Consider the following 25,505-nt stretch of genomic DNA (forward strand, 5'->3'; position numbering starts at 1 on the left):
ATAGGCATTTATAGCATTTTAGAAATGTTTGAAGGATTTTTACATGGCACCCGTGCTCTCATCAGATGGCACCCCCGGTTGGGAAACACTGGTATAGAGTGTCAACTGAAGACCCCATTCGCTCCACTGTGGACTAACATTAGCCTAGGTGTTAGTTTCTTTTTGTAGGCATTTTCTTTCGTTCCAATCTTTTATGATGAAGCATAGTCTTTCTTCAGCATGCTAGATGGGGCTTTGCATGTATTTACATGTTAGTGTCATCTGCAGGCATGTTCAGAGCAGCAAGTTGAAAAGATGCAGTGACTCAAGGAAAACCCCTTTTTAGGGTTCACACACCCCAACTGGTTGCTGCTGTGCAATAGAGAGAACTAGATGGTGGGTGGTAATTGGTAATGACTGAAATATGAGAAAAGGGGGGTTGAAAAAAAAAATGGCCTGCATTAATGAAAGTAATTGTTTTTTTGTATTTTCATGTAAAACACCCACTCAGCTGAAAACTGATCTGGAACGTCTGAGATGTTCAGATTATTCAACGCTCACAGCACACGATATGGCTATTACCAAACACTACAATTAATAACTGATATGATAACTGAAATGCCAGTCACAGCCTCAGCAATAATACTGGCGAGTGAAGCAGTGTTTAGCTGTAATTGTCGTCAGCTATGACCTCATGTTTGTGTTTTCTCTCTCCGTATCTCCAGGAGGATATCCTGCACCATACAGCCAGGCTGCCTATGATGGTACTCAGCCTCCGTACCCTCTCAATCCCCCTGTGCCTGTGCAGCCCGGCTACGCTCAGCCTCCTCCACCAACCGACTACAATGCAGCTCAGCTGCCATACAACCCAGCCTACATGGAGCCGCCCAAAACCGGTTACTAAACCACAACTGTCTGACACCACATAGCCTCGTCTGGATTACAGACGCCTACATACTTCCACTTTGGGGCATACCAGTCCTATTATGTGCTATATTTACCATGGAAAGCCTCAAGCGCACGACTCGTTTTCTCCTGCGATCAAATCGTTATTCTTGAAAAAATTATTACGGCGTAAAGATTCCTTAACCACAAGATCTGCTAAGATAAGAAACCGCTTTCCATGGAAAATGTAGAGCATATAGAGCCTGTTTAATGACTCCAAGCCATACTCTGCTTTTTTGGCTGTTGGTGAGAAGAATGTGGGAATGTGGTTTGTGCGCGTTTGTGTGTGTGTGTGTGTGTGTGAATGAGCCAGTTCACACACGTACAAGACAGGAATCACGTGTTTCTTTGCTCCTTTATTTTAAGTGTACCGGTTTTACAGTGCAGGGTCTGAGCCGGATTCCCAGCTGAAAGAATGCCAGTGATCGTGTGCTCTGTGTGCACCGTTGTCCTCACAGTTAGCTGATGATTAAAGATTCAATTGTAGAAGGAAAGACGTGAATTTAGAGGGGAAATAACCTGAGGCTTGCTCTGACATCAGCTATTACCTTTTAACATAGTATGTAGTCTTTTTAAAAAATGCCCTATTTATGGTAAGATGTGGGTAGGGTGGGATAAGTGTCGTAGAAGGTGCATTCTTTTGTTCAGTCTGACTCACTCGCTGCAAAAAGGGAAGAAAAAAAAAAAAAAAGATGGAGACGTCATTTAAATGTAATGTGTGGAAAATGATGTAAGATGTAGTTACACTGACTTGACAGTTTTGCATCGTAACACCAAAAGGTTTAAATCCCTGTTGAGGGTTATAACACCAGGATATTTTTTTTTTTTTTTTTTTTTGTGAACATAGTGTACAAAGATAAATGTGGTGTTCTATTTCCGTCTATTCATTTGTATAACCAAGGATCCAGAATATGCCTTATTTCTCATGTTATGCACTCATGGGTGAGGTCAATACGTTAACCAGCAGATGTGACTTAAAGGTTATAGCCATTATCAGTTTAAAAGAGGATGTTAATTGTTTGTTTGTTTATATACATTATATATATATATATATATATATATATATTTTAAATGTTTTTCATTGTGACAGGAATGACGTGCAGGTTGGAAACTTTTGTGGTGGTGGTGATGCGTTTTCATTTCAATCAGCCTGATTGTTCATGGAGGCATGCAGCTCGAGTCACAGCTCATCAGGAAAAAAAAAAAGCTTTCAGTTGCACAAAGAGCTTGGAGTTGTGTAGTCTTTAAAGAAAAAAATCCACAACTTGTGCAACTCTTATTTTTTGAAGCTGTGTTTAAGGCCTCAGACAGACTGTAACCTTTGTATTGCCTGTTTTTGCATCCCTCACCTTATTCTTTCAGCCATGGATTTTCCTCTCCATTGTTTTTTTTTTTTCTTCTCCCCCCCCACCCACATATTTTGTATAACTGATGTTTGGTTTTATTTACATGTAAAATATTTTTGTTAAGAGTATCTCCATATTTGCAAAAGCAAATTAAAAATGTATGTGCTTGAATGGTTATCTGCCTTTTTATCATTTTAACAGTAAATGGTCAATACGGATTAATACTTTATATAAAAGGGCTGAGAATCACAGACCAATAAGTTTGTGTTTATAAAATGAATAGAATGCTTCACTGTTCAAATCCGTCACACATCTTAAAACACTACAAATACAAATGATGCATTTTCAGTTTTGCTTTAATTAAGGATCATGGTGAGCAGCCATAAAAGGTATTTTGACAAGTCAAAGATTATATCTCTCACTCACACACATACACACATACATACCAACTAACAAACATATTTGTCAAGATTTCTTCATCCTCACTTCTGGTCAAGAACCTGTGTCAATATCCATATCTTCCACTTCCTCAGCTTCTGGTCGACAGATCTCCTCTATGGCCAGTTCTATAAAGAATTAATGAACAATTATTTGTTATATGGTCTTAACATCATTCTCACAGCACAAAAGACTTATTTATTTATTTATTTATTTATTGTAAACATGTCCTTTATGTGTCTTGTCTTTAAATATGCTAAAACAAACAACCAAAAAACCCAAACAGTAAATCATGCTATTCGTTTGCGCACTGTAGTATGTGGACATGTGACCATCACACCCATTATGTGGTTTATCCCCAAGCTTCTGCTACAAGTTTGAAGCCCATAGTTGTCTAGAATGTCTTTGTATGCTGCAGCATTACGATTTCCCTTCACTGGAACCAAGAAGCCCAAACCTGTTCCAGCATGACCGTGCCCCTGTGTACAAAGCGAGCTCCGTGATTACATGGTTTGCCGAGGTTGGTGTGGAAGAACTCGAGTGTCCTGCACAGAGCCCTGACCTCACCCTCACTGAACACACCTTTGGGGTGAACTGGAACACTGACTACACCCCAGAACCAGTGCCTGACCTCACTCATGCTCTTGTGGCTGAATAAACTCAAATCCTCACAGCCACGCTCCAAAATCTAAATGTTAAACCCTTCCTAGAAGAGTGGAGATTATTATAACAGCAAAGGAAGACTAAATCTGGAATGGCATGTTCCAAAATCAAATATGGATTTTTGATGAGTTGAGGAAGGAAGAAAGGGTGGGTGGATGGATGGATATTTTTGATTCCTGCATTGGTATGGTGCCCCCTGGTGGCTCAGGGGCCCTTAAGACAACTTGTATCACTACAAACTTGAACATGAACTGATGTTATTGCCCTGAACATTTTCCAACCCTTAAAGCTTATATCCAGTATAGACATATTATACACAGAAAGGGATAATAACTTATACAAGTGAGATGAGGGAAGGTGTACTATCATCCATAATGTTCAGGAAGTTAAACTTCCTTTGTAGTTACTAACAATATCCAATAGATGGCAGCTGAACAAGCTCAGTGTGGTGGGGAAAGAAAAAAAAAAAAAAAAAACAGACAAGGCAATAAAACCAAAACAAAAGCTGAATGTACTCGCTCACCTTCACACTCTGAGAGGTCAGGGATCCTACGGAATGTATCTCTAACGGCTGGGATGATCTGATGGTACATGTGCAACACTTCCAGACAGTGCATGGAGAAAGAAGAGTCGTTCAGGAGGAGCCAGTGCAGTAACATAAGAGTCTCCCTCAATGAGTGAACTCTTGGACCTGTCCACATCTGAACATGGCCTACGTGCTTCTCTTGACCTTTGATACTGAGCCATTGTCTGTGTAAGACCACCACCACCGTTCGGACAACCTGAACAGAAAAATGCCATAACACACACAAAGAAAAGAGGTTGGAGCCAGTCTTAGTTCAACCATGAATGAAGGTGTCTACAGTACAGAGCACCAAACCTGCTGCATCATATCCACTTTATTTAACTACACACGTGACATCACACATGTATGAGACATGCTTCTTTCTCCCTGCAATACAAAATATTAGGTAGAGCAGATTAAGTGCTGGTCCAAGAAAAACAAACTAGCGATTCATTAATTACTGTCTACTGTGCAAATGATTTTATTCTAAAAGAAATGTTATCAGAAATAAAAAGGGAGATAATTGGCCAGCGTTAACAGCATTTTACTGGATGATTAACATCACTTCAGAAACATGATTCAAAGATATAAACAGTTTTTGAGTCAAAAGGAATGTTCCAGAAAGTGTAATAGGCTATAATAAACAGTGAGTGCACAAAATCGTTTAAACTAGGTCTTAAACAAGAACATGCAAGGGATAATCCATGGCTAGGCGTGCGTTACATGATTTTAATGCACAACACGGACTTTGACAAGGGCCAAATTGTGATGGCTAGACGGCTGGGTCAGAGCATCTCCAAAACATCAGGTCTTATGGGGTGTCTCCGGTATGCAGTGGTTAGTACCTACCAAAAAAGTGGGCCCAGGAAAGACAACCCGGTGAACCTGCGACACGATCATGGACGCTCATGGTTCAAAGACACGCGTGGGGAGCAAAGGCTAGCCCGTCTGGTCCGATCCCACAGAAGAGCTACTGTAGCACAAACTGCTGAAAGAGTTGATGCTGGCTATGATGGAAAGGAGTCAGAACACAGAGTGCATCACAGCTTGCTGCGTAGCTGCAGACGGGTCAGAGTGCCCGAGCTGACTCGTGTTCACTGCTGAAAACTCCTACAATGCAAACGTGAGCATCAGAACTGGACCATGTAGCAACGGAAGAAGGTGTCCTGGTCTGATGAATCACGTTATCTTTTACGTCATGTAGACGGCCGGGCGCGTGTGCGACGCTTACCTGGGGAAGAGAAGGCACCAGGATGCACTATGGGAGGGCGACAGAACCAGTGTGATTCTCTGGGTAATGTTCTGCTGGGAAACTTTGGGTCCTGGCATTCATGTGGATGTTACTTTGACACGTACCACCTACCTAAACACTGTTGCAGACCAAGTACACGCCTTCATGGCAACGGTATTCCCTAATGCGGTGTATTTCAGCAGGATAATGCACCCTGTTACACCGTAAAAATTGTTCAGGAACGGTTTGAGGAACATGACAAAGAGTTCAAGGCATTGATTTGGCCTCCAAATTCCCCAGATCTCAATCCGATCAAGTATCTGTGGGATGTGCTGGACAAACAAGTCCGATACATGGAGGCTCCACTTTGAAAATGACAGGACTTAAGGGATCTTCTAACATCTTGGTGCCAGATACCACAGCACATCCACACAGGTCTTGTGGAGACCATGCTTCAATGGGTCAGAGCTGTTTTTTTTCAGCACAAGGGGGACCTACACAATATCAGGCAGGTGCTTTTATTGTTATGGCTGATTGGTGTATAGTCAACAGGCTGAGTTAATGCTCACATCAAACAGAACAAATGTGATCTCACTGACTGTAGCATGGTTGGTTGTAGACAGGCTGGTCTGAGTATTTCAGATCACATGGGATTTTCTTGTTGTTTACACCGAATGGTTTGAAAAACAAAAAGCGTCCGGTTAGCGGCAGCTACGTGAGCATGAAGTGAGGTCAGAGGAGAATGGCCAGACCGGTCGTGCACACTGCAATAACTCTTTACAACTGTGGTGAGCAGAAAATCATCTCAGAACTCACGACACATTGAAGCTTGAGGTGGAAGGACTACAACAGCAGATGACCATATCAGGCCCCACTCCTGTCATTCATGTAGAGGACTCTGAGGCTACAGTAAGCAAAGGCTCATTTCACAGACTGATTTCAGGCTTTTATAAGCTGAACCAAATCAGCCTTTTTATCTCATTTTAGTTATCAAACAAGTCACAATTGCTTTTTTGGTACTTTTTTGCTAAGAAAAAAAAAAAGCCTGTCATCTAGCATCAGCTCATAATCAGAAAGAGCTCACGAAATGCAGTTTCCTTCTTGTGCTTCCTACCTCACTGCTGCATGGGCAGTTGGATTCAGCATTGAGAGCAGCCCATGTCGACGTCTTCTGCGTAAACAGCTTGGCCAACAATCGGACAACCTGTAAACAGATCAACTGGAGGTGTAAATACTCGGCTTCTGATTAAAAACCTCAGCATCCATGGTTTTTCAACCTTGCTGTTCGGTCAGGGCTCTTTCTGACCGACGCTGTATCAGTGTTAAATAAAAGAGCTTGGCAAAAATAACTAAGTTCTATTTTTAAGCATTTCTCCTGGGTTGAGAAAACAAAAAGGTCCTCTGGTGAGAGAGTAATGAATCGTTAGAAGACCATTCATACCCAGACTAATGGAGTAGGTACACGGTAAGTGGCTTAATCAAGTGGCTACTAAGTGTATATTACAGTGTACTTCAGTAATGTAGAGGTGGTGGAAATTCTGAGAAACAGGATGTATGCATATATACTGTACATTACCTCAAGTTCCAAATGTGACCACATGTCTTCAGTAACAACTTGATTTGATCTGGAGGTCACGTACTGGAAAAGTCGTACAAATGGGCAAACATCTAGGAAGAGAGGTTTTAATTATAGCAACAGCAGTGCGTATTACACACAAACAACTCGGCAGTGACTGCTAAAGTCCTTTCTATATACGCGGTCACACTTACAGTTATGAGAGCAAAGCTTGATCGCCATTTCGTCACAGTCCAACAGAAGTGCCAGAAATCTCACAAAGAGCCAGACGGTGCTGTATGGTGATTCCAAAGACAAGTTTTGGGTCACAGCCTGACTGGCCAACACCACCTGAAATCTGGATTTGAAACAGGTCAATCATAAACAGATCCTACAATCTCAAATCATTACTGAACAACTCAATCAATAACATAAGGGTGTGTGATGGTCTGGGTAAACCAATCAGATGTTGTTGAATTCTGGCAACAAAAACGACGACGACGCATAAAACAAAGATCATTCTTCAAAACAATGTACAAATGCTCCAACTTTCTAAACATGCCTAGGCGTTCTGCAAATACACTTGAGGTAGAGATGGAGAGAGTTTAACAAGGGAGATGAAAATGGCGGGAGGCTATGACTAACAGCAGGTTTAAAAGATAGAACGTTTTCCGTCATTTATTTATTTTTAAATCCCCACCCCCGCAACACACCCACACACATTTTCTACTAATTTAGTCTTGGCCAGCTCCCACCCTCCCTCCAGCTCTCCCCATCATACGACATGGCGTATCACACTTGCAGGAAAGCACCGTTGCCCTCTTCTACATATATGATCTCACAGACACCCACATTGTGATTGATGCAATGACACGAGCTCTCACATGGCTGTGATTGACAGGGGAGAGAGTGTATGCTATCCCTTCCTACCAGAGAGCACAGCTAATTTTGCTGTCACGGATAGCTGTGGCGCCGACGCGATTCAAACTGGGGATCTCCGGACGATGCGGCCAATGCTTTTCTTTCGTGCCACACAGGACACATATTGATTTCTTACATTTAACATGTATTAAATCAATATGTGGCATTCGTTTTTGGACAGTGAATGCGTTGGGGTCTTTCCGTGTGGACGTGAAGCCGAGGAGGAGTTCATCGCTAAATGAGGAGCGACCTCTACAATCTGGAACTGGTTTGGTTACAGAAAATCGGTTTTACTTTTAGATCAATGCTCGTGTTTCTGAGGATCTCGAGATCACAGTGATCGCTTGTAGATAAAAAAAAAAAACAGTGGCGCATGGTACTATACTGACATCCTCACTCATATCGTTAACGCAATGACTACCAGAATATATCGTGATATAGTTTTAAGTCCATATCGCCCATCCCTAATAGAAACACCAAGAATTTCTATTCAATAGAATTAAGAAACAGTAAAAGAACAATGCATACTATTAATCTTCAGAAAACAGAACCTATATTTAAGTTAAGGATTTGTCATGCATTTGTGACGACACAATAAAAACCAGATATAGCTAAACCTGATACTTACACTGTATAATTAACAAAAACAAACATTAAGAGGAAAATTTTTATACATTTTGACCGATGTATGGTGCCATTTTAATAAAGATGTAAAGAAACTGTCCCGGAATGACATGTACCTCCACAGCTGGCTCTCCTCGGCTCGCTCAGCCAGCGCACACAGAGTCCTGAGACTGGAATTCACCACAGCTTCTCTCTGACTCGCGTTACTAACAAACTTCAAATCCACCAACTGGAAGAGCTTCTTGAGCAGAGGACTGTGGGATTGCAGCTCATCACAGGTGTTCTCTGCAGTGCTGCTCTGAGGCTGACGGAGTCGGTTTTCACTGAGCTTTTCTGAATCCTTTCCGTCTTGACCGCCCAGAACAGAGTTTACGGCTTCACTGCTTTCGCACACAATGTGATAAAGAGCTTTCATAGCTGCTAAGGCGAATTCCTCTTGAACACATAAAGACTCCTCGACCGTAGAAGCAGAGCTGCTGTCTGAGACTCCTGGTTGAAAGGATGGGGGGGGGATACTCCATTTTAATTCTCACTTCATGGATGCACAAAAATCAAATAAATAAAAGAAATATCTTGAACAGGGATGAAAAATCTTGAAATCCAAACGAGTATATAATGCTCATTCAAATTTTACATTAAAGTAGTGCACTACAATGTCATTTTTTTTTCCATTAAAAACATTGATGCTGCAGAAATACTGACAGCCTTAATGGAAGACATTATAAGATGTAAATAACATGTGTCCGAGATTTCCCAGAGTGCTGGAGTGAGCAGCGTATTCAGCAGCCCGAAGCACGACAGCGTGCACTTCCGGGTTTTTGACATTTAAAAAAAAAAGAAAAAAAAGTAAGATGCATTTAATCACCCTGAACCACTGAAATCAAAGAGCTCTGGGGTCCTTACAGATTCCCATCCCTACCTGACAGTGCACTTGCTTGAAGGGGACTCTTTCCTGACCTGTCAATGGTTTCAAGGGTCTGACAATACAGGCTGATGTGGTAGTGAAGTAAAGGAAGGAGGTGGACAGCAGGTGGGCAGGACCTTCTGAGGAGCTGAGGGGAAACACAGTGCGCTAGCAAGGCCAGTCCTGACATAGCCAGACTCTGATGCTGATAGAAGTGCACTCGAGGCTGATAGAGCAGCCGGGTGTCTGTGGAGGACGTGCTAGAACCGAGTGAAGATGTGCTGGAGAAAGAGAAGGGTTCATGTTTAGTACGTTCCCTAGATAAGTAAATACCATGTAGGTTACTGATAAGAATGGACCGACTGACCTACTGTATATTTCATAATAAAGCAATAAGCTACCAGAGGGTGTGTGCTATAGTGATTTTATCACCGGTAAAGGTGTCCACAAATCATAATAAAGAGTAATAAAGTCCAATGATAAACACGAGTTACACGATAAAAGGCCGTCTTCGATAAATAATTTGATTTGTTATTAATAATATTCACTATTAACACAATTCTTCCACAACACAGTGTAGTCTGTTAACAGTAACCTTTGATGGATAGAACAATGGCTTTAGAATAAACATTTTAAAACCTGCCACATTAGTACAGAATTCAATGCATTCACAAGTTTGCAGGACTTTGCAATTGCTTTGAACATGGCTGAGTTATTCAGTTTTTAGAAATCAAGAATAACCAAGGCGTTTTAGACCACTCAGATCGATCCAGGCCTCACAAACAGTTGGCTTCACATGTCTTGGAGGAACCATGTTAGCCTTAGCTGTCATATGTTAGGGGAGACCTAAGAGGTGGGTGGGAATTGTCAGGCAACCAAATTTGGGAGGAGGAAAAAGAAAAAAAAAAAAAAAACCCTTGCTAGCAACAAACGATTAGATGTTATCCCATTATGCCCCTTTACCAATTGATTTTTTCTTCCTTATTACTGTTAAATTTAGACCAAGTTGATCTACCGTATACCTTAAGTAAGTAGGCATACAATTACTAACTCTAGCCCATCTGCTGCTATACACATGGCATGTTTCAATCACCAAAGGCCAACCGCTTACATATTATTTGAATAACGGACTATTCTTAGCACAGCACTGAAACTTCAAAGGCTTAAGTGCTTTGCTTTTACTCAAACCCAATGCAGTCATGCAGGACTTACGGACTAGTGTAGTCTGACTGGGTGAATATGGCAGGTAGAGCATCTGGACTGATGCACAGCAAGTGACAAAGGCCTAAAAAGCTCGGCTCCAAAGGGTGCTGAAGCAGCAGATTCAATAATACAGGTCCTGAAATGACAAATCAACATCAGCTTCACAACGGCATAAATTTAAAAAACAAGAACAACTAAAATCATTCATAATCACCTTTCTGATGAATCCCATCTGTATCCCGGGGTGTGGCTGAGCTCATATCACTTTTTCCCTGGTTTTGTTTCCCACCTATTTTAAATAGTTAAAGTTTTGTCGCAAAAAAAAAACAAAAAAAAAACAAACTGCAATACAGTCCCCTCTGAAAGTATTGGAACAGCAAGGCCAATTCTATATTTTTCACTATACACTGAAGACATTTGGGTTTGATATCAAAAGATGATGAGAATTACAGCTTTCCTGATATTTACTAGATTTACCACACATTTTTTCAAGTGATCTTGGAACATGTGACACAGGTGTTACTTGTTACCCAGGTTTGTCCTGTTAGATTGACTGTTTAAACAATAAATAGCTCTGAATATATACTCTTGGTTTCAGCCTTCAGTTTCACCTGTAAAGACTGCATCTGTTGCTAAAAAGGTTAAGCTAACATGAAGATCAGAGAGATGTCTATGGGAGAAAAGCAAGCCATTTTGAAGCTTAGAAAAGAAGGAAAATCAAAAGGCTTTGCAGAAACATTAGGCATTTTGGAATGTCCTGAAAAAGAAAGAAACCATTGTTGTCCTGAACAACAGAAATTGAAGGGGTCAGCCAAGGAAAACAACAGCTGATGCCAGAAACACTGTGAGAGCTGTGAAGAAAAACCCAAAAACATCACCAACAATCTCCACAGGGCAGGGGTGAAGATATCCCAATCCACCATTCGAAGAAGACTTCATTGTGAAAGAAATGTAGAGGCCATACCACAAGCAAACCACTCATCAGCAGTAAGAATCGGAAAGAGATTGGAATTCGCAAAGAAATACAGAGATGATCCACAAAAGTCCTGGAACCAAGATGAACCTCTACCAAAGTGATGGAAAGGCCAAAGTGTGGAGAAAGAAAGGATCTGCTCATGATCCAAAACATACAAGCTCATCTGTGAAACATAGCTGAGGTATCGTCATGGCTTGGGCTTTCATGGCTGCTTCTGGAACAGTCTCACTAATCTTTATGGATGATATAACTCATGACGGTAGCAGCAGAATCAATTCAGAAGTTTACTCGAACATTTTCACTGCCAATTTACAAACAAATGCATCCAAATTAATCGGGAGGAACTTCATCATACAGCACGACAATGACCCAAAACACACTGCCAACTCAACAAAGGACTTCATCGGGGGGGAAAGTAGAAGATTTTAGACTGGCCAAGTCAATCAGCAGACCTTAAACCAATTGAGCAGGATTTAACCTCCTGAAGAGGAGACTGAATTTAGAAACCCCTTGAAACAAACAATAACTGGAAGAGGGTGTGGTAAAAGCCTGGAAAAGCATCATAAAAGAAGAAACCAACACTTTTGTGATGTCAATGGGTTGCAGGCTTGAAACAGTTATTGCAAGCAAGGGATATGCAACCAAATATTAAGTGTTATTTACTTTAATTTACTTCACAGGGTATGTGCAGGTATCACTTCAAATTTAATATTTTTGAATACCATATTCAAGACATTTCCCAAAAAATATAAGACCTGCATGTCACTTCAATCATGCTACACGGTACATCAGGTATAACGGTGCACAGCACAAACAAATAAACTGGCCTTGCTGTTCCAATAGTTTCAGAGGGGACTGTAATTCTTGCATCAATATAACTAAATAAATAAATCAAAATAACACATTCATCATATTTTACTCCAGTAGAGATTCATACTGGATGCAAAACATACCTTGTTTACACTAGTGTCAGATATCGGCCACATTTAAAAAGAGAGAACAGGACCAAACAAATTCATTTTCCCATTGTTTCCAAACCTACTAAACAGCACATTTGCTACACACTGGCAAATTTGATGACTTCCTTTGACGGCTGTCCTTTTGCAACTCTTTGACGTCCTTCTCCCAAATCATATTACACAACGCTATCACTGCCTCAGAGTCTGGCCAAGAACTTATGCTCTGACTTAAAGCTTTATTCATCCAGGTGCACAAACTATCCACATTGTACAACACAGCACTGCTGTTTTTTGATCTGGAAAGATTATTACATCATGGTCTCATTTTTTATTCTAATTATATTTGCATTGTGTAGAAGTGACATCTTAATACGTAGCAAACACAGATTAAACTAGACATGTACAGTGCTATGAAAAAGTATTTGCTCCCAGTCTGATTTCTTGTTTTGGTGTATCTCTCATATTAAACAGTTTTAGATCTTCAAATGAAATACAATGTAAAAACAAAGGCAACCTGAGTAAACACACAACACAGTTTTTTTTATTATTGAAGTAAAAAAAACACGTTATCCAACACCTGTCACCAATGTGAAAAACTAAATGCCCCCTTAAACTTCAAATCTGTTTGTGCCATCTTTAGCAACAATAACTGCAACTTCCGATGTCTTTCACTTACTTCTAGGACTAGGATTTAGTCCGATGCATGGATCACTGTCTTGCTGCAAATTCAGCTGCGCTTGAGTTTCAACTTAAGGACTTAGGACTGGACATTCTCCTTTAGGATTTTCTGGTAGAGAGAGGAATTCATGTTTCCCTCAATTATTGCAAGCTGCCCAGGCCCTGAAGCAGCAAAGCATCCCCACACCATCACACTGTCTCCACCATGCTTGACCATGATGCATGCATGATGTTCAGTTTGTGGAATTCTGTGTTTGGTTTATGCCAGATGTAACGGGACCCGTTACTGTCTTCCACTTTCAACTCATCAATCCACAGAACATTCTCCCAAAAATTCTGAGGATCATCAAGGATTATTTTGGCAAAATTCAGATGAGCCTTATTGTTCTTCTGGGTTAGCAGTGGTTTTCACCTCGCCACTCTTCCATGGATGCCATTTTTGCCCAGTGTCTTTCTGATAGTGGAGTCATGAACAGTGACCTTTATTGATGCAAGAGAGGCCTGTAGTTCCTCTGATGTTGTCCTTGGACCTTTTGTGACTTCCTGGATGAGTAGTTGCTGTGCGCTTGGAGGAATTTTGGAAGGTCGACCATTTCTGGGAAGGTTCACTACTGTGCCGTTTTTCCATTTGAATATAATGGCCCTCGCCGTGGTACTTTGGAGTCCCAGAGCCTTTGAAATAGCTTTGTAACCCTTCCCAGACCAATGTATTTAAGTCACCTTCTTCCTCATCCTTTCTGGAATTTCTTTCAACTTTGGCAGTGTGCTACTGGGTAACACCTTTTAACCTTAACCTTTTACAGTAATCAGGCCTGGTTGTGTCTAGTCCAGCTGAACCCCGTTATGAATGCGGTTTCATAGATTTGGGGAATTTAGGGGCAAATACATTTTCACACAGGCCCATTTGGTATTGGATAAGGTTTTTGCTTCAATAAATAACATTATCATTTAAAAACTGTATTTTGTGTTTACTCAGGTTGCCTTTGTTTTATCTTAGATTTAGTTTTAATTTCTGAAACAATTTAGTATGAAATACATACAAACACAGAAGAGATCAGGATGGCAGGATACCTTCTCACAGCACTGTATCTATGAATTGTGTCAGAAACAGATCATACCCTCTGTATGCTGGCTTTTGGCTGCTGATGGTTTTACGGGCAGCTCCGCTGAGAAGGATTCCTTAGTCACGAACGCACGACCTCCAGGAGAGTTCGCACTACACGCAGGGAGAATGTCTGCTGCACTCAGTGTGTATTCTTTTGAAGAACAAATCTGTAGTATTCACAGACTGTTGCAGTTACCTGTTTCTTACAGGAGTGCCAACTACCTTCGCACCACGCTCAGAGCTCTGCAGTTTACTCCGCATTTCATTCATCTCAGCTTCCTTAAAATGCAACTCGGACTTTAAGGACTCCACCTAGAAAAGTAAATATCAAAAGTACATAAAATCAAGAAAACATGGCTTCATAATGAGGCAGTAGACCTATACAATGTTCAACTGTAAAAAAAAAAAAAAACTCCTACCTTTTAACCAAATGATGCTTTTGAGTAATTTTACAGAATTCCATTAAACTACCCCCAACTTGCCTCAAGCCACCCTGAATAGTATCTCAGTATCTCAATGCGTATCTGGTGTCTGACACTGAATGATACGCCGTTATCGATTAAAAATGACAAGAATGCTACAGAGCTAAAAACTAAAGCCACGCCAGTCTTAAATCTGAAGTCACTTTCTTCCTCTGAAAGCAGTTTGATATTCTAATTTTGAACATGAATGATACTAGAAATGTTTGGCAATTTTTAAATGATCATTTCAATTATTATTTCAGATTATTCATACAAGATGAAAATTATCCTGAAACCCTATTAGGCTACCACAGAATACTTTTATTTAAACAAATCATGACCTTAGCATCTCCCATTCATTCTTAATCCAGATAGACCCTTACAAATCTGTCAGGAAATATGTATTTACATGCATGTTTAATCCCCACCTTTAAAAAACATACAAGCGAGACCACTGATTTTAACCTCTGCTAATAGGAAGCCAAAGTGAATATTTCGGATGCGGATTTGAAATTGTACAAATTTAGTGGAGAATTAGCACATTTGCATCAGAATAAATCCCCAGCCTTGCCACAACATTGGCTAATAAGTAACCATTTCACTTCTAAAGCATGTCTGGCTCAATTCGTAAGATGGCATGATGTTAGTTTTCATCTCTATAAGTACAGAGAACCGACCTTCTTAGAAAGCTCCTTCTCTTTTTCACTCCGGACCCGAGCTCGGTCTCTCTCCAGCTCGAGATGAGCCTGTCTCTGCTGCTCCTTCTCCTGATTGGCCTGTCTGAGAGAGTCTCGCAGAACGCGGATTTCCCCGTTCTTCATCAGTATCTGCTCCTCTACCTCCTTCAGCTGCATGCAACACATACGTTGACTGACTAAACATTTCACCAATGTGTTCAGTGTCCCACGTTTGCTTTACGTTTAGTTTGAGGCTAAAAAAATGTAAGCCACCAGTTTAGCATGGAGTATGATCGAATCCTGATAAAGTTTGATGCAAATGTATTCAGTTGTTTAGCATTTTAGGTCTAAAAAAAATGGACAAAAGATCATACCTCCTTGGTATCAACTAGGGATGTAAATCATGGCGCTTCATGATGATACAATCTAATATCGATTGTTTTAGAAAATGTATTGAGCTTTTTTCCACTATGCAATACTACATATTTCAGTGCAAATAAGGACCCGTGATGAACTTCAACTTTGCCGGATGTCACATCACACGTCACATTTAATACCCTAGACCAGCCCTTTTTTTTTTGTGGTGGAAGAACTTGGATGAATGAAGTGACAGTTCAGTTCTTACTATCCTTATATTTATTACTGACATGTTTCAACAGGAATATAAAGATAAATAACAACTAGAGTATTGTTCTCTGCTACAAAACACCCATCTATGACATTATGAAAAAATGTATAGACTATTTTTGGTAGCTAACACATGCCTTGGCATGTTTATATGACCGTTTATATCGCCATGGTAACAACTCGGGTATGGGCACGCTTGTGTGAGTGAGTGATTGCGAGAGAGAGAGAGAGCACAAGTGAGAGAGAGAGAGAGTGAGAGAGCGAGCGAGAGCATGCATGCTCTGAGCCAAGTGATGTGAGAAAACGGCACTTTCTAACGCAGAAGTAACTCACGTTCTGCTTTAAATACAAATGTAGTGTAATTACTTTAGATATAAGTAACACAATAATGTAACATGCTTTTTCTGCGTGTGAGATGCAGAGAGAAAGCAGGCAAGTAGTCCATCTTAAAATTATACATGCGTCGATGTGTATTCACTGCATCGATACATTGGATCGTTGTTTATTTGATCGATACACTGAGCCATATCCATGAATCATTACACCCCTAGTATCAACTTGTGCATATCAGACTCAAGTAGGAGAGAGTTTGAAAGTGGAATTGTGTATTAGAAGAGATATGGAAAATAATAATAGAGCTCCAATTAGATTTGTATATATAATTTTTTTAAATATGGACCTATTTCATAAAGCTGCATGTCATTTGAGTGGACTGTAACTGACCTGCAGGTTACACAGTGCTAAACCTGGAGCTAGATTATTCCCTGACTTGTTAGATTTGTAAGTGCAGTACAAAAATAAATCAGTCAACTTCTCACTATAAATACGTCTTTGCTGATTGATTACAGAATTAAAAATGGACTCTATATACATTCATGTCATCCACACACCTTTCTCTTCAACTCTGCTTGCTGGGTTTCCAGGCGGCTGCAGTCCAGTTCGTCTCGGTCTTGGCCATTTCCTTCTGTGAAAAACGCAATCATTACATGTAGAAATGCATCAATCCGATATTGGGTATCAGTAATAGGTCGAACATGGGCTGGAATCCTGCACCAGTCACAAATCAGATTTGACATTTATTTATTTATTTATTTTAACATGTTGTGATCTTACCTGGCTGATTTTCCTCTTTTTTTGTGTTTAGCAAATGGAAATAAGGTCAAATGGTATGACTTTACCGGAAAAAAAACTAAACACTATTATCAAAGCAGAAAAAAAACAAATAATGAATGTGTCAGATTTGTATTGACCAGCAGGCAGCCTTATATAAAATAATAATAATAATAAATTCCAGTTCATTATAATGAATGATTCTCAATATGAGGAAACGTTATCTTTATTTACCACAGTGTTCTCCAGCTTCATGGAGACAGTAAATTATTATTATTGTACTTCATTGCACTTTGCTACTATAATTGAGTATCATTTCACAGGATTTGTACTTCCCTGTACATGCACGTAATTAAAAATGAATTACTCTTAATAAACTCTTTTATTAAAACTCTTAATGAATTACTTTATTAAGTACTCATAAATCTCAAAGATGACTTCCGAGTTTTTCTTTTGTCTATGCCAAAAACAATTATGTTTCGATACCATAAGCAATCATCTTTGTGCAACTCTTCCGTTATTCACTTTATCTTCTTGTATTAAAGCCTGACTCCATGGAAACAATGTATATAGATTGAGATCACGGGTAGTGTGGCTCTATTCTGTTTGATGTTAAACAAAAGTCACAGGAAAAAGGTATTAAAGCTAGCACTTCCCCCAACAACAAAGTTTGATGAGCTACTTCCACTTATAGAGGAGGTCATAAGTTTATATACGCCTGGTAGAACGTGCAAAATGTTACAATTTTATTTTAAAAAAATAAATAAATAAATAGAGGAATCATAAAAATTGCATTTTTATTTTATTTATTTATTTTTTTAAATTTAGTCCTGCCCTGAATAAGCTATTTCACACAACAGATCTTTATATATATAATCCACAAGACACAATGATAAGTGAATTTACACAAATGAACCAGTTCAAAAGATCCAGCTTTTCACACGGAGGACGACTGAGAGACTCGTACATGACTATTACAAAAAGGTGCAAATATTCACTGATGCTTAAGAAGGTAACATGATACATTAAGAGCCAGGGGGTGTAAACCAGTTTGAACTGGTTCATTTGTGTAAATTCGGTTATCATTGTGTCTTGTGGATTATATATATAAAGATCTGTTGTGTGAAATAGCTTATTCAGGGCAGGAATAAATTTAAAAAAATATTTTTTTTTTTATTTATTATTGTGTCTTGTCGACTAGGTGTAAACATCTGTTATGTGAAATAGCTTATTCAGGGCAGAACAAAATAAAAATCAAAATGAAATTATCATGATCCCTATTATTGTTTTTAAAATATTAACATTTTGCAGATTCTGCAAGGGGTATGTAAACTTAGGACCTCAACTGTAAGTAAGATTTGACACAATGACCATACTTTCACGTAAGTATACTTTTCTCTACGTTCTTCAGCCCTGTTGCAGACAAGCATTACGCCCAGCAAATCCAACTCCATCAAACTATCACAATGTTTTCACACTTTAACTTTATATATACATAAAAAAATGTACATACATATACATATATATATATACACACACACACACACACACACACACACACACACACACACATATACACACACACACACTATATACTATATATACTAACCAGTAGTATAATTTCTTTTCGTTTCCATGTTGTTATACATGCTGCTGTTAGGTTGGCTGTTTCCAATGGCGAAGGTTTTCCTGCCCTCTCTTATAGGTGCTTTGTTCTGCTCTGGAAAAACAGAAATGGATTCAAAACTTCTCTTGCTGCTTGTGGCTTGAGCATCTCTTGTGATGGCCTGCGAGGCGATGATGTCAATTTCCTCCAAGTCGTCCTGTGTGAAATCTTCGTCATCCCCGAAGGCATCTGTCCTAGCTGGATCTTCATTGTGTAATCCTCTGTGTCGCTTGTTTGGAGGATACTCCATGTTGGCATGGGCTTTTGGGAATCAGAACTGTATGAAATTGAATAAAGTGTAACTGACCACAAGTGAACCATGTAGAAATAATAGTGTACGGCATGCGTTGTTAATTATTTTTAACTTTTAAGAAGATAAGCCTGACTGAAAGATTGGCTTTGCATTAAAGGTGAACTCCACCCAGAACAACTCGGATATTAATCTTCATAATTAACGTGTGATCTTCAGTTTCTTTTATAACGATGTTTCACTTTTGGTGGACAGTTTCCTACATTACCCACAATGCCGTTCGAATACGTGTGGCACCAGTGGGATTTACGCTGAGCTTGACTACAGTTCACAGTTTGTAATTCCCAACCTCCAACTAGGAAAAGCCAAAGAAAACACCCCCTCAGCCTGTAAGTCCTTCTTGTCAACTTGGGGGAAGTCTTCTCAACTATGACTTCCTTCCAGCAGTAAACAAAGTCACACTTCTTACCTTTAAATGAATTGTGCTGTATATTCAATTATTTGCTTTAGATCAATCAACATACAGACATATTCTTTGTTAAATCTATAACTTGGCTATACAGTCTGCTGCTTGCAGAGGAAAATATACATCACTCAAGCCGAACACAGAGGTGTCCATGTTTCTTTTCTCATGTCTCTTGTTTCATCTCTACCTAAAGACTGCAGCACTTCAGTCCTTCAGTCTGTCCAGCTCCCTCACCACCTCATCTGTACAATCTGCTCAAACAGCCATTTCCTCTAGCGTCATGACAGTTGATCTAAATACGATAATTTCCTTTCAAGAGCTGTTTCTAGAAACTACAGGGATCTAAACCAGGAGACAGAATTTCATTGGCTAAGGTTCATTTCTGGCGATGCAATTCGCTGACACAAATCACGTGACATGCTCCGCTGGCGTACAAGAGAGACATCAATACAGTAAAAAGAGATGCGGAAAAACACAGATTTCGTGCAAAAGCATAAAAAAATGAATGCAAGTAGCTATCCCTAGGTCAAATAAGTAAGGAAAGTACCTGTAAAAATAATAATAATAATAAAAAATATATATATATATATTTTTAAAAATAGACTGTTTGCAAGAACAAGAAAAAGTGATCTACTTTATTTATTTATTTTTTACATTTTTTAAGTGTGTATATATCAGTTAAATTATATCCATATTTTTATTTATATATATATATATATATATTTTTTTTTTTTTTTTTTGTTGGCTTTTTTTAAAGTTCAATAAACGCATGATGTTTCCAAAGTCAATGAGTAATTGTGTTTAATAATCGTGATATCAATACTGACCAAAATAATCGTGATTATGATTTTTCTCATAATCGAGCAGCCCTACAGGATGGTCTACTGCTTCCGGCAGAGTTCCCAAGTGTGGATCCGTGGACACTATTTTCCCTCCCAGTTTGCTTCGCCGAATTCAACCTGCAAATACGGCGGACGAGCATAAAGTAGATGAAGCGTCTTCAGTATTTAAGTGTACAAAAAAAATATATAAATGATACAAAGAATAACGAAGGAACAACAGCTGAAACGCAGCGAGGAGTTTGTTTACAGTGACAGTGGGCCTAACTAAGCAACAATATTCTCTTCCATTACATGACCTGTCAGTATGCCCCAGTACATGCATACTCTTTTCCTACACACTCAGAGGTATGTACTTTTCCTTCACTTAAGGAGTACATACTTTTAGGAAGGCAGAATTAAGAGTCCAATGTAAGCAACACCGCGAAGCTGGATTTCACATTAATCTCATGAAATTGGAGACTGAAAATGACATTATATAATGACATAACTCTTTTGTTTTTTAATGTTTGAAATCATTGTAACCGTACTAGCAATAACAATATCTCCACGTGACGTCACTGCGGACTCTTCACTTCTCACAGGAAGAACAAAGATACAGCAACAAACTACAAAATTAAGACCCGAATCATTAAACATGACACAAATATTTGAATATAAATATATTATCGTGCTTCAGGGTGGAGTTTTCCTTTAATTGAGGTGATTATGCAAGCAATAAAAGTCCGAATCCCAAACTGTATACATAAAGTGCACAATGTAGGGCACGACATGGTATAGAGCATTATGTGATAAACAGGGAACTATTTATAACTCACCAGACTTAAAGAGCAGAGGTACATATATGTCAGTAAATTAAAAAAAAAAGAATTAAAAATATATTAATTATAGCGAACTCTCACGGTACATCACTAGTCACCTACTGACCTGAAACACAGGCTAACTGACTAGCAGAAATAGAAGCTAACGCTATCTAACCCACATTGTTTACGTTTTTGCTAGCCTGCTGCTGTGGAAACCTGTCAGAAACATAAGCAATAATCTCCTCGGCATGTTGCGAGAACTATCACATCTTTTGAGAATCGTTTACTCGGGAATAACACTGAACAATGAAGAATACTTGAACAGAAAGCCGCTTGTTGAAGCGTGAATGAAGGCGCTGAGTATAGAAGTTGGTGATTGGTCAGAACCCTGCAGGCAGAGGATGATGTCAAATAACAGCGCTTTCTTATTGGACTAAAGAGTAAACGAGTGCGTGCTACGGTAACCCAAAGTGGACAATTAAAGACTTTAAATCTCGATGCGGGAAAAAAATAAATAAATACATTAACTAGTCTCCTCAGAACTGTTTGTGATAGCTAACTCAATAGGTTTAGATTTATTTATTCTTACGATGCACCAAGAATGTGAATATTCTTACTATTAACATGTCAAATTACTATTATTATATTTTACACAAACGGAACAAACCTTTAGTATATGGCCAAAAATATGTAGACACCTGACCAGCACACCCATCTGAGGGTCTTCCTCAAACTCAAAAATTGTACACACACATACATTACAGTTTCCCTTGACTGGAACTGAGAGGCCCAAAATTGTTCCAGCACGAACCCTGTTCTGGTCCGTGTGGACAAAGCGAGCACCATGAAGACATGGTTTGCCGTGGCCGGAGTGGAAGAACTCGAGTAGTCTGCACAAAGACCTGACCTCAACCGCACTGAATACCTTTGGGATGAACTACACCCCAGACCACTACATCTAACATCAGTGCCTGACCTCACTAATGCTCTTGTGGTTGAATGAACACAAATCCTCAAAGTCACACTCCAAAGTCTAGTGGAAAGCCTTCCCAGAAGAGTGGAGGTTAAATGGCACACTTATATAGCGCTTTAATGGGTCTCATTCACCCATTCACACACACACTCACGGTAGCAGAGCTGCCATGCAAGGCGCTAACTTGCCATCGGGAGCAACTTGGGGTTCAGTGTCTTGCCCAAGGACACTTCGGCATGTGGAGTCATGCGGACCGGGAATCGAACCGGCAACCCTACGATTAGTGGACAACCCACTCTACCACCTGATAGCCACTCTTATTATAGGTTATTATAACAGCAAAGGGCGACTAAATCTGGAATGGCATGTTCAACAAGTACATATGGGTATCTATACATCTTTGGCCATATAATGTATTTTATTGATTTGTTCATTAATTTATTATTAGATTTTATTAACTAAATGTTTAGTGAATAAAAATATTTACAAATTTAAAAAGTGTAGAAAGTAGTGCATAAGTATTCCATCCATCCATCTGTTCACTATACCATTTTCATAGGGAACCTGGAAGCAGGGAGGTGGGGTGCCAATCCATCACAGGGCACAATCACAAACACACACCCATTCATACACTACAGACACCTTGGACATCCCAAGCAGCCTACCATGTATGTCTTTGGACTTGGGGAGGAAACCCCCACCGCAAGGGGAGAACATGCAAACTCCGTGCACTCACAGGGCAGCGGCGGGAATCGAACCCCCAACCCTGGAGGTGTGCGGCAAACATGCTAACCACTAAGCTTCCATGCACCCTTCATAAGTATTATAATGCTTTTTAGAACTCCATAAGTACAATTACAAGTACAATTAAAGTGTCATAACATAAAATACCTGTTTTTGGAAGAACCCAGAGCTCTGGGAAAGTATGAATGAGGGATTTTTATTTTTTAAAATGTGTGAATTATGCAACCAAACATTTTTGCTTTTTTGTTTAATTAACCTTTTGTATCTCTATTAAAATATTTTCACCTTCAAATGTTAGACATATTGAGTAAATCAAATGGTAAAAGTCCCTTTAAGTCCATTTCAGTTCCAGGTTGTACAGTTCCAGTACATAATGTTAAACTTACTTATGCAAGGCACTGTAATAAAGATAAATAAAAAATAAAAAAATTAAAAAAACCAGTAGATAATAAAGCAATAAGAAATGGGTGTAATAGCAGGGATGTCAGCTTATCTCTTTTCTGCTCATCTCAGTGTAAACAGTCTGTGTTTTTTTTAACCACTGCACAATGTAATATCCTGCTGATGTGGTCCAGATAATGTTTATATGAATACAAATACGAACACATCCCAAATGCATTTCCTATTGTTCAGTTTCTCTCAGAGTAAAAATAACCAAAAAATAATATTAGCATTAAAATAGGTTTTTTAAAAGATATAAAACAAAGTTGTTGTGTCACCACATTATTTGTTGTTAGCAATGCCTCGCAACATCACAGAAAATTTACTTTCTGTAGACATGTTTCATATGTTATTATGGACATTTTGTTAAAACATATCCATGTATTTGTTTTAAGACTATTTATGAGTTATTATTTATGAATGAAATGTTTATGAGTTTGCTGTAAATGCAAATGTTGTTATCCTGGAAACAGCAGAGGAAGCACCCTTTTAAAATAATATTGTTTGATATTTTATGACATTGATAAGTATATCCTAGTCAAATGATCATTATGTAAATTCTTGCTCATTCTTCTAAGCCACATTCACATATACAGTCTCATCATAATATACCTTGAAAATGATCCGACCTGTGCTACAAAACAATGAAGCACAGTATAAAATAACAATACTTTAATACAAATCTGGTTTTAAAAGTGTGTTTGTTTGTTTTTTTTATACCAGACAATGTAAATTGTTGTAAAAAAAAAAAAAAAAAAAAAATAGAACAGGAAGTTTGACTTTCGATTCACAAAACAGCTTGCCACATTCTGTTTTTTGGGTTTTTCAAAGGAAGGAAGTTGGTTATTACTCTCAGTGTGTCCAGGTGTCTTCCTGATCAGACAGGTATTTATAGACAGAGACGTGAGAGTTCCCTGACTTCTCCTTTCTGGTGAAAACAGAAACACAACATTAATGGCAGCTGTTGATGTGGGAGAAATGAAGTGAGGAAACGCTTCTACACTGTAAACTGAATTTTGCAACTCCTTGTACTGAATGTTATGTTTTCACAGCAAAAATTATATCATTATACAGTATATAATGTGTGCATATAATTTAAATATTATATATATTTATATATAATGTGTGTGTGTGTGTGTGTGTGTGTGTGTGTGTGTGTGTGTGTATATATATATATATATATATATATATATATATATATATATATATATATATATATATGTATGTATGTATGTAGGTATGTATAAAGAAACAGGAAGTTTTGGACAAAACAAATGCTTCTGAGACTGTCAAAGGTGCAGTCAATGGATGTCTGAAATGCTTGATGATGTAATATCTGTTGTCAAAATATAATGCTCTTTCCATGGAGCACCACGTTTTGTCATTTTGTTGCTCCCATAACAAAAACTATAAGTGTAAACAGAGATACAATAAAGAACAATAAACAAAAAAACAATATTGTTTATTCTATCTAATGGAGGCTACCTTTTCATATTCGTACCATCAGAATAAAGGACGTTTCCTTTCTAGTGGTGAGATACTTCAACAGTGATGGACATAACTTAAATGACATCTCTATTTGCACTGTGAGTTGTTGCTAGAGGAGCAAAAAAGTATGTAAACAAGCTCATCTACACACTCGGAATATTGTGGCTTGAGCGTCATGTTTTCACAACAGCTATTACATCATCAAACATTTCAAATGTCCATAGGTGTCACCTCCTACAGCCTCAGAAGTACTCTGCTTAGAAAGCTCTTGAAGGACTTTTGGCACTCATGAAGGACTTTTGACTTTTACAATTTAGTGAATACAAGTGTACATGTTTGCTGACTTAGTTACTGCAAAACTGTAAGTTACTGTAAGCTGACAGCATTATTATCAGCTGAGCTACGATGTGTGCTACAAATGCCTAATTAAAGTAGTCCAGTTAGGCCTTTAGGGTATTTATATCCAAATCAGGTGAACAGAGTAAGAATTACAGCACTTTGTATCTGTGGTTCCCCCATTTTAAAGTAATTTCCTTATTTAATTTCAAGTCCAATATACTGTCTTAGACAACTAAAATAACCGTAACTTTTTCCATGTCCAAATGTGTATGTACATAACTGTATCTATCTGATGGATTTGTGCTTGGTGGCAAGTAGCCATTATACGATTGGTAAAATGGGGCCATCGTGGGATACATGTGGTCAGCATCAATACTTAGAGAGTGGCATTTAAACTATACTCGATGTTGTTTTCCACACCATACTGTGTAAACTCTAGAGACTGCAGGAGAACAGCAGTTTGATGTGAACACTAATTGAAGTTCTGTACCTGTATCTGCTTGATTGTGTGCATTGTGCTGCTTCTTCA

The 25,505-nt window shown here is 38.8% G+C and overlaps 2 protein-coding genes across 4 annotated transcripts in view; one reads left to right on the forward strand and one right to left on the reverse strand.

Moving 5' to 3' along the window:
• Positions 1-2,441, forward strand: part of shisa10.1 (shisa family member 10, tandem duplicate 1) — a 26,271-nt gene extending 23,830 nt beyond the window's left edge. Inside the window, exon 5 of the mRNA XM_017450702.3 lies at positions 705-2,441. Within this exon, the coding sequence (XP_017306191.1) occupies positions 705-883 (179 nt within the window). The 3' untranslated portion in view covers positions 884-2,441. The remainder of the gene's footprint in view (positions 1-704) is intronic.
• On the reverse strand, positions 1,972-21,384 carry atrip (ATR interacting protein). 3 transcript variants are annotated; one of them, XM_017450700.3, is made up of 16 exons: positions 21,007-21,384; positions 20,177-20,308; positions 18,577-18,910; positions 16,748-16,821; positions 15,231-15,401; positions 14,289-14,404; positions 14,106-14,203; positions 10,589-10,663; positions 10,384-10,510; positions 9,187-9,452; positions 8,384-8,756; positions 6,938-7,080; positions 6,744-6,835; positions 6,282-6,371; positions 3,895-4,153; positions 1,972-2,836 (listed from the first exon to the last, which is right to left on the reverse strand). In XM_017450700.3, the coding sequence occupies exons 3-16, from the start codon at positions 18,881-18,883 to the stop codon at positions 2,763-2,765; spliced, it is 2,265 nt and encodes a 754-aa protein (XP_017306189.1). In that variant the 5' UTR covers positions 18,884-18,910; positions 20,177-20,308; positions 21,007-21,384; the 3' UTR covers positions 1,972-2,762. The 3 variants fall into 3 exon arrangements, with proteins under 3 accessions (XP_017306189.1, XP_017306188.1, XP_053529962.1); XM_017450699.3 differs by lacking the exon at positions 20,177-20,308; XM_053673987.1 differs by lacking the exons at positions 10,589-10,663; positions 20,177-20,308.
• Positions 21,385-25,505: the final 4,121 nt, after the last annotated feature.

The sequence above is a fragment of the Ictalurus punctatus genome, chromosome 21 (genome assembly GCF_001660625.3).
Source record: "Ictalurus punctatus breed USDA103 chromosome 21, Coco_2.0, whole genome shotgun sequence".
Lineage (NCBI taxonomy): Eukaryota > Metazoa > Chordata > Actinopteri > Siluriformes > Ictaluridae > Ictalurus > Ictalurus punctatus.

What these genes read in the sequence shown, in the direction of transcription:
- atrip (XM_017450699.3), bottom strand. Translation starts at nt 18,883, where the DNA reads ATGGAGTATCCTCCAAACAAGCGACACAGAGGATTACACAATGAAGAT. An exon ending in AAGCAGAGTTGAAGAGAAAG is followed by an intron (nt 15,402 to 16,747) that starts GTGTGTGGATGA and finishes TGTTGCATGCAG; the next exon opens with CTGAAGGAGGTAGAGGAGCA. An exon ending in GGCACTCCTGTAAGAAACAG is followed by an intron (nt 14,204 to 14,288) that starts GTAACTGCAACA and finishes CCCTGCGTGTAG; the next exon opens with TGCGAACTCTCCTGGAGGTC.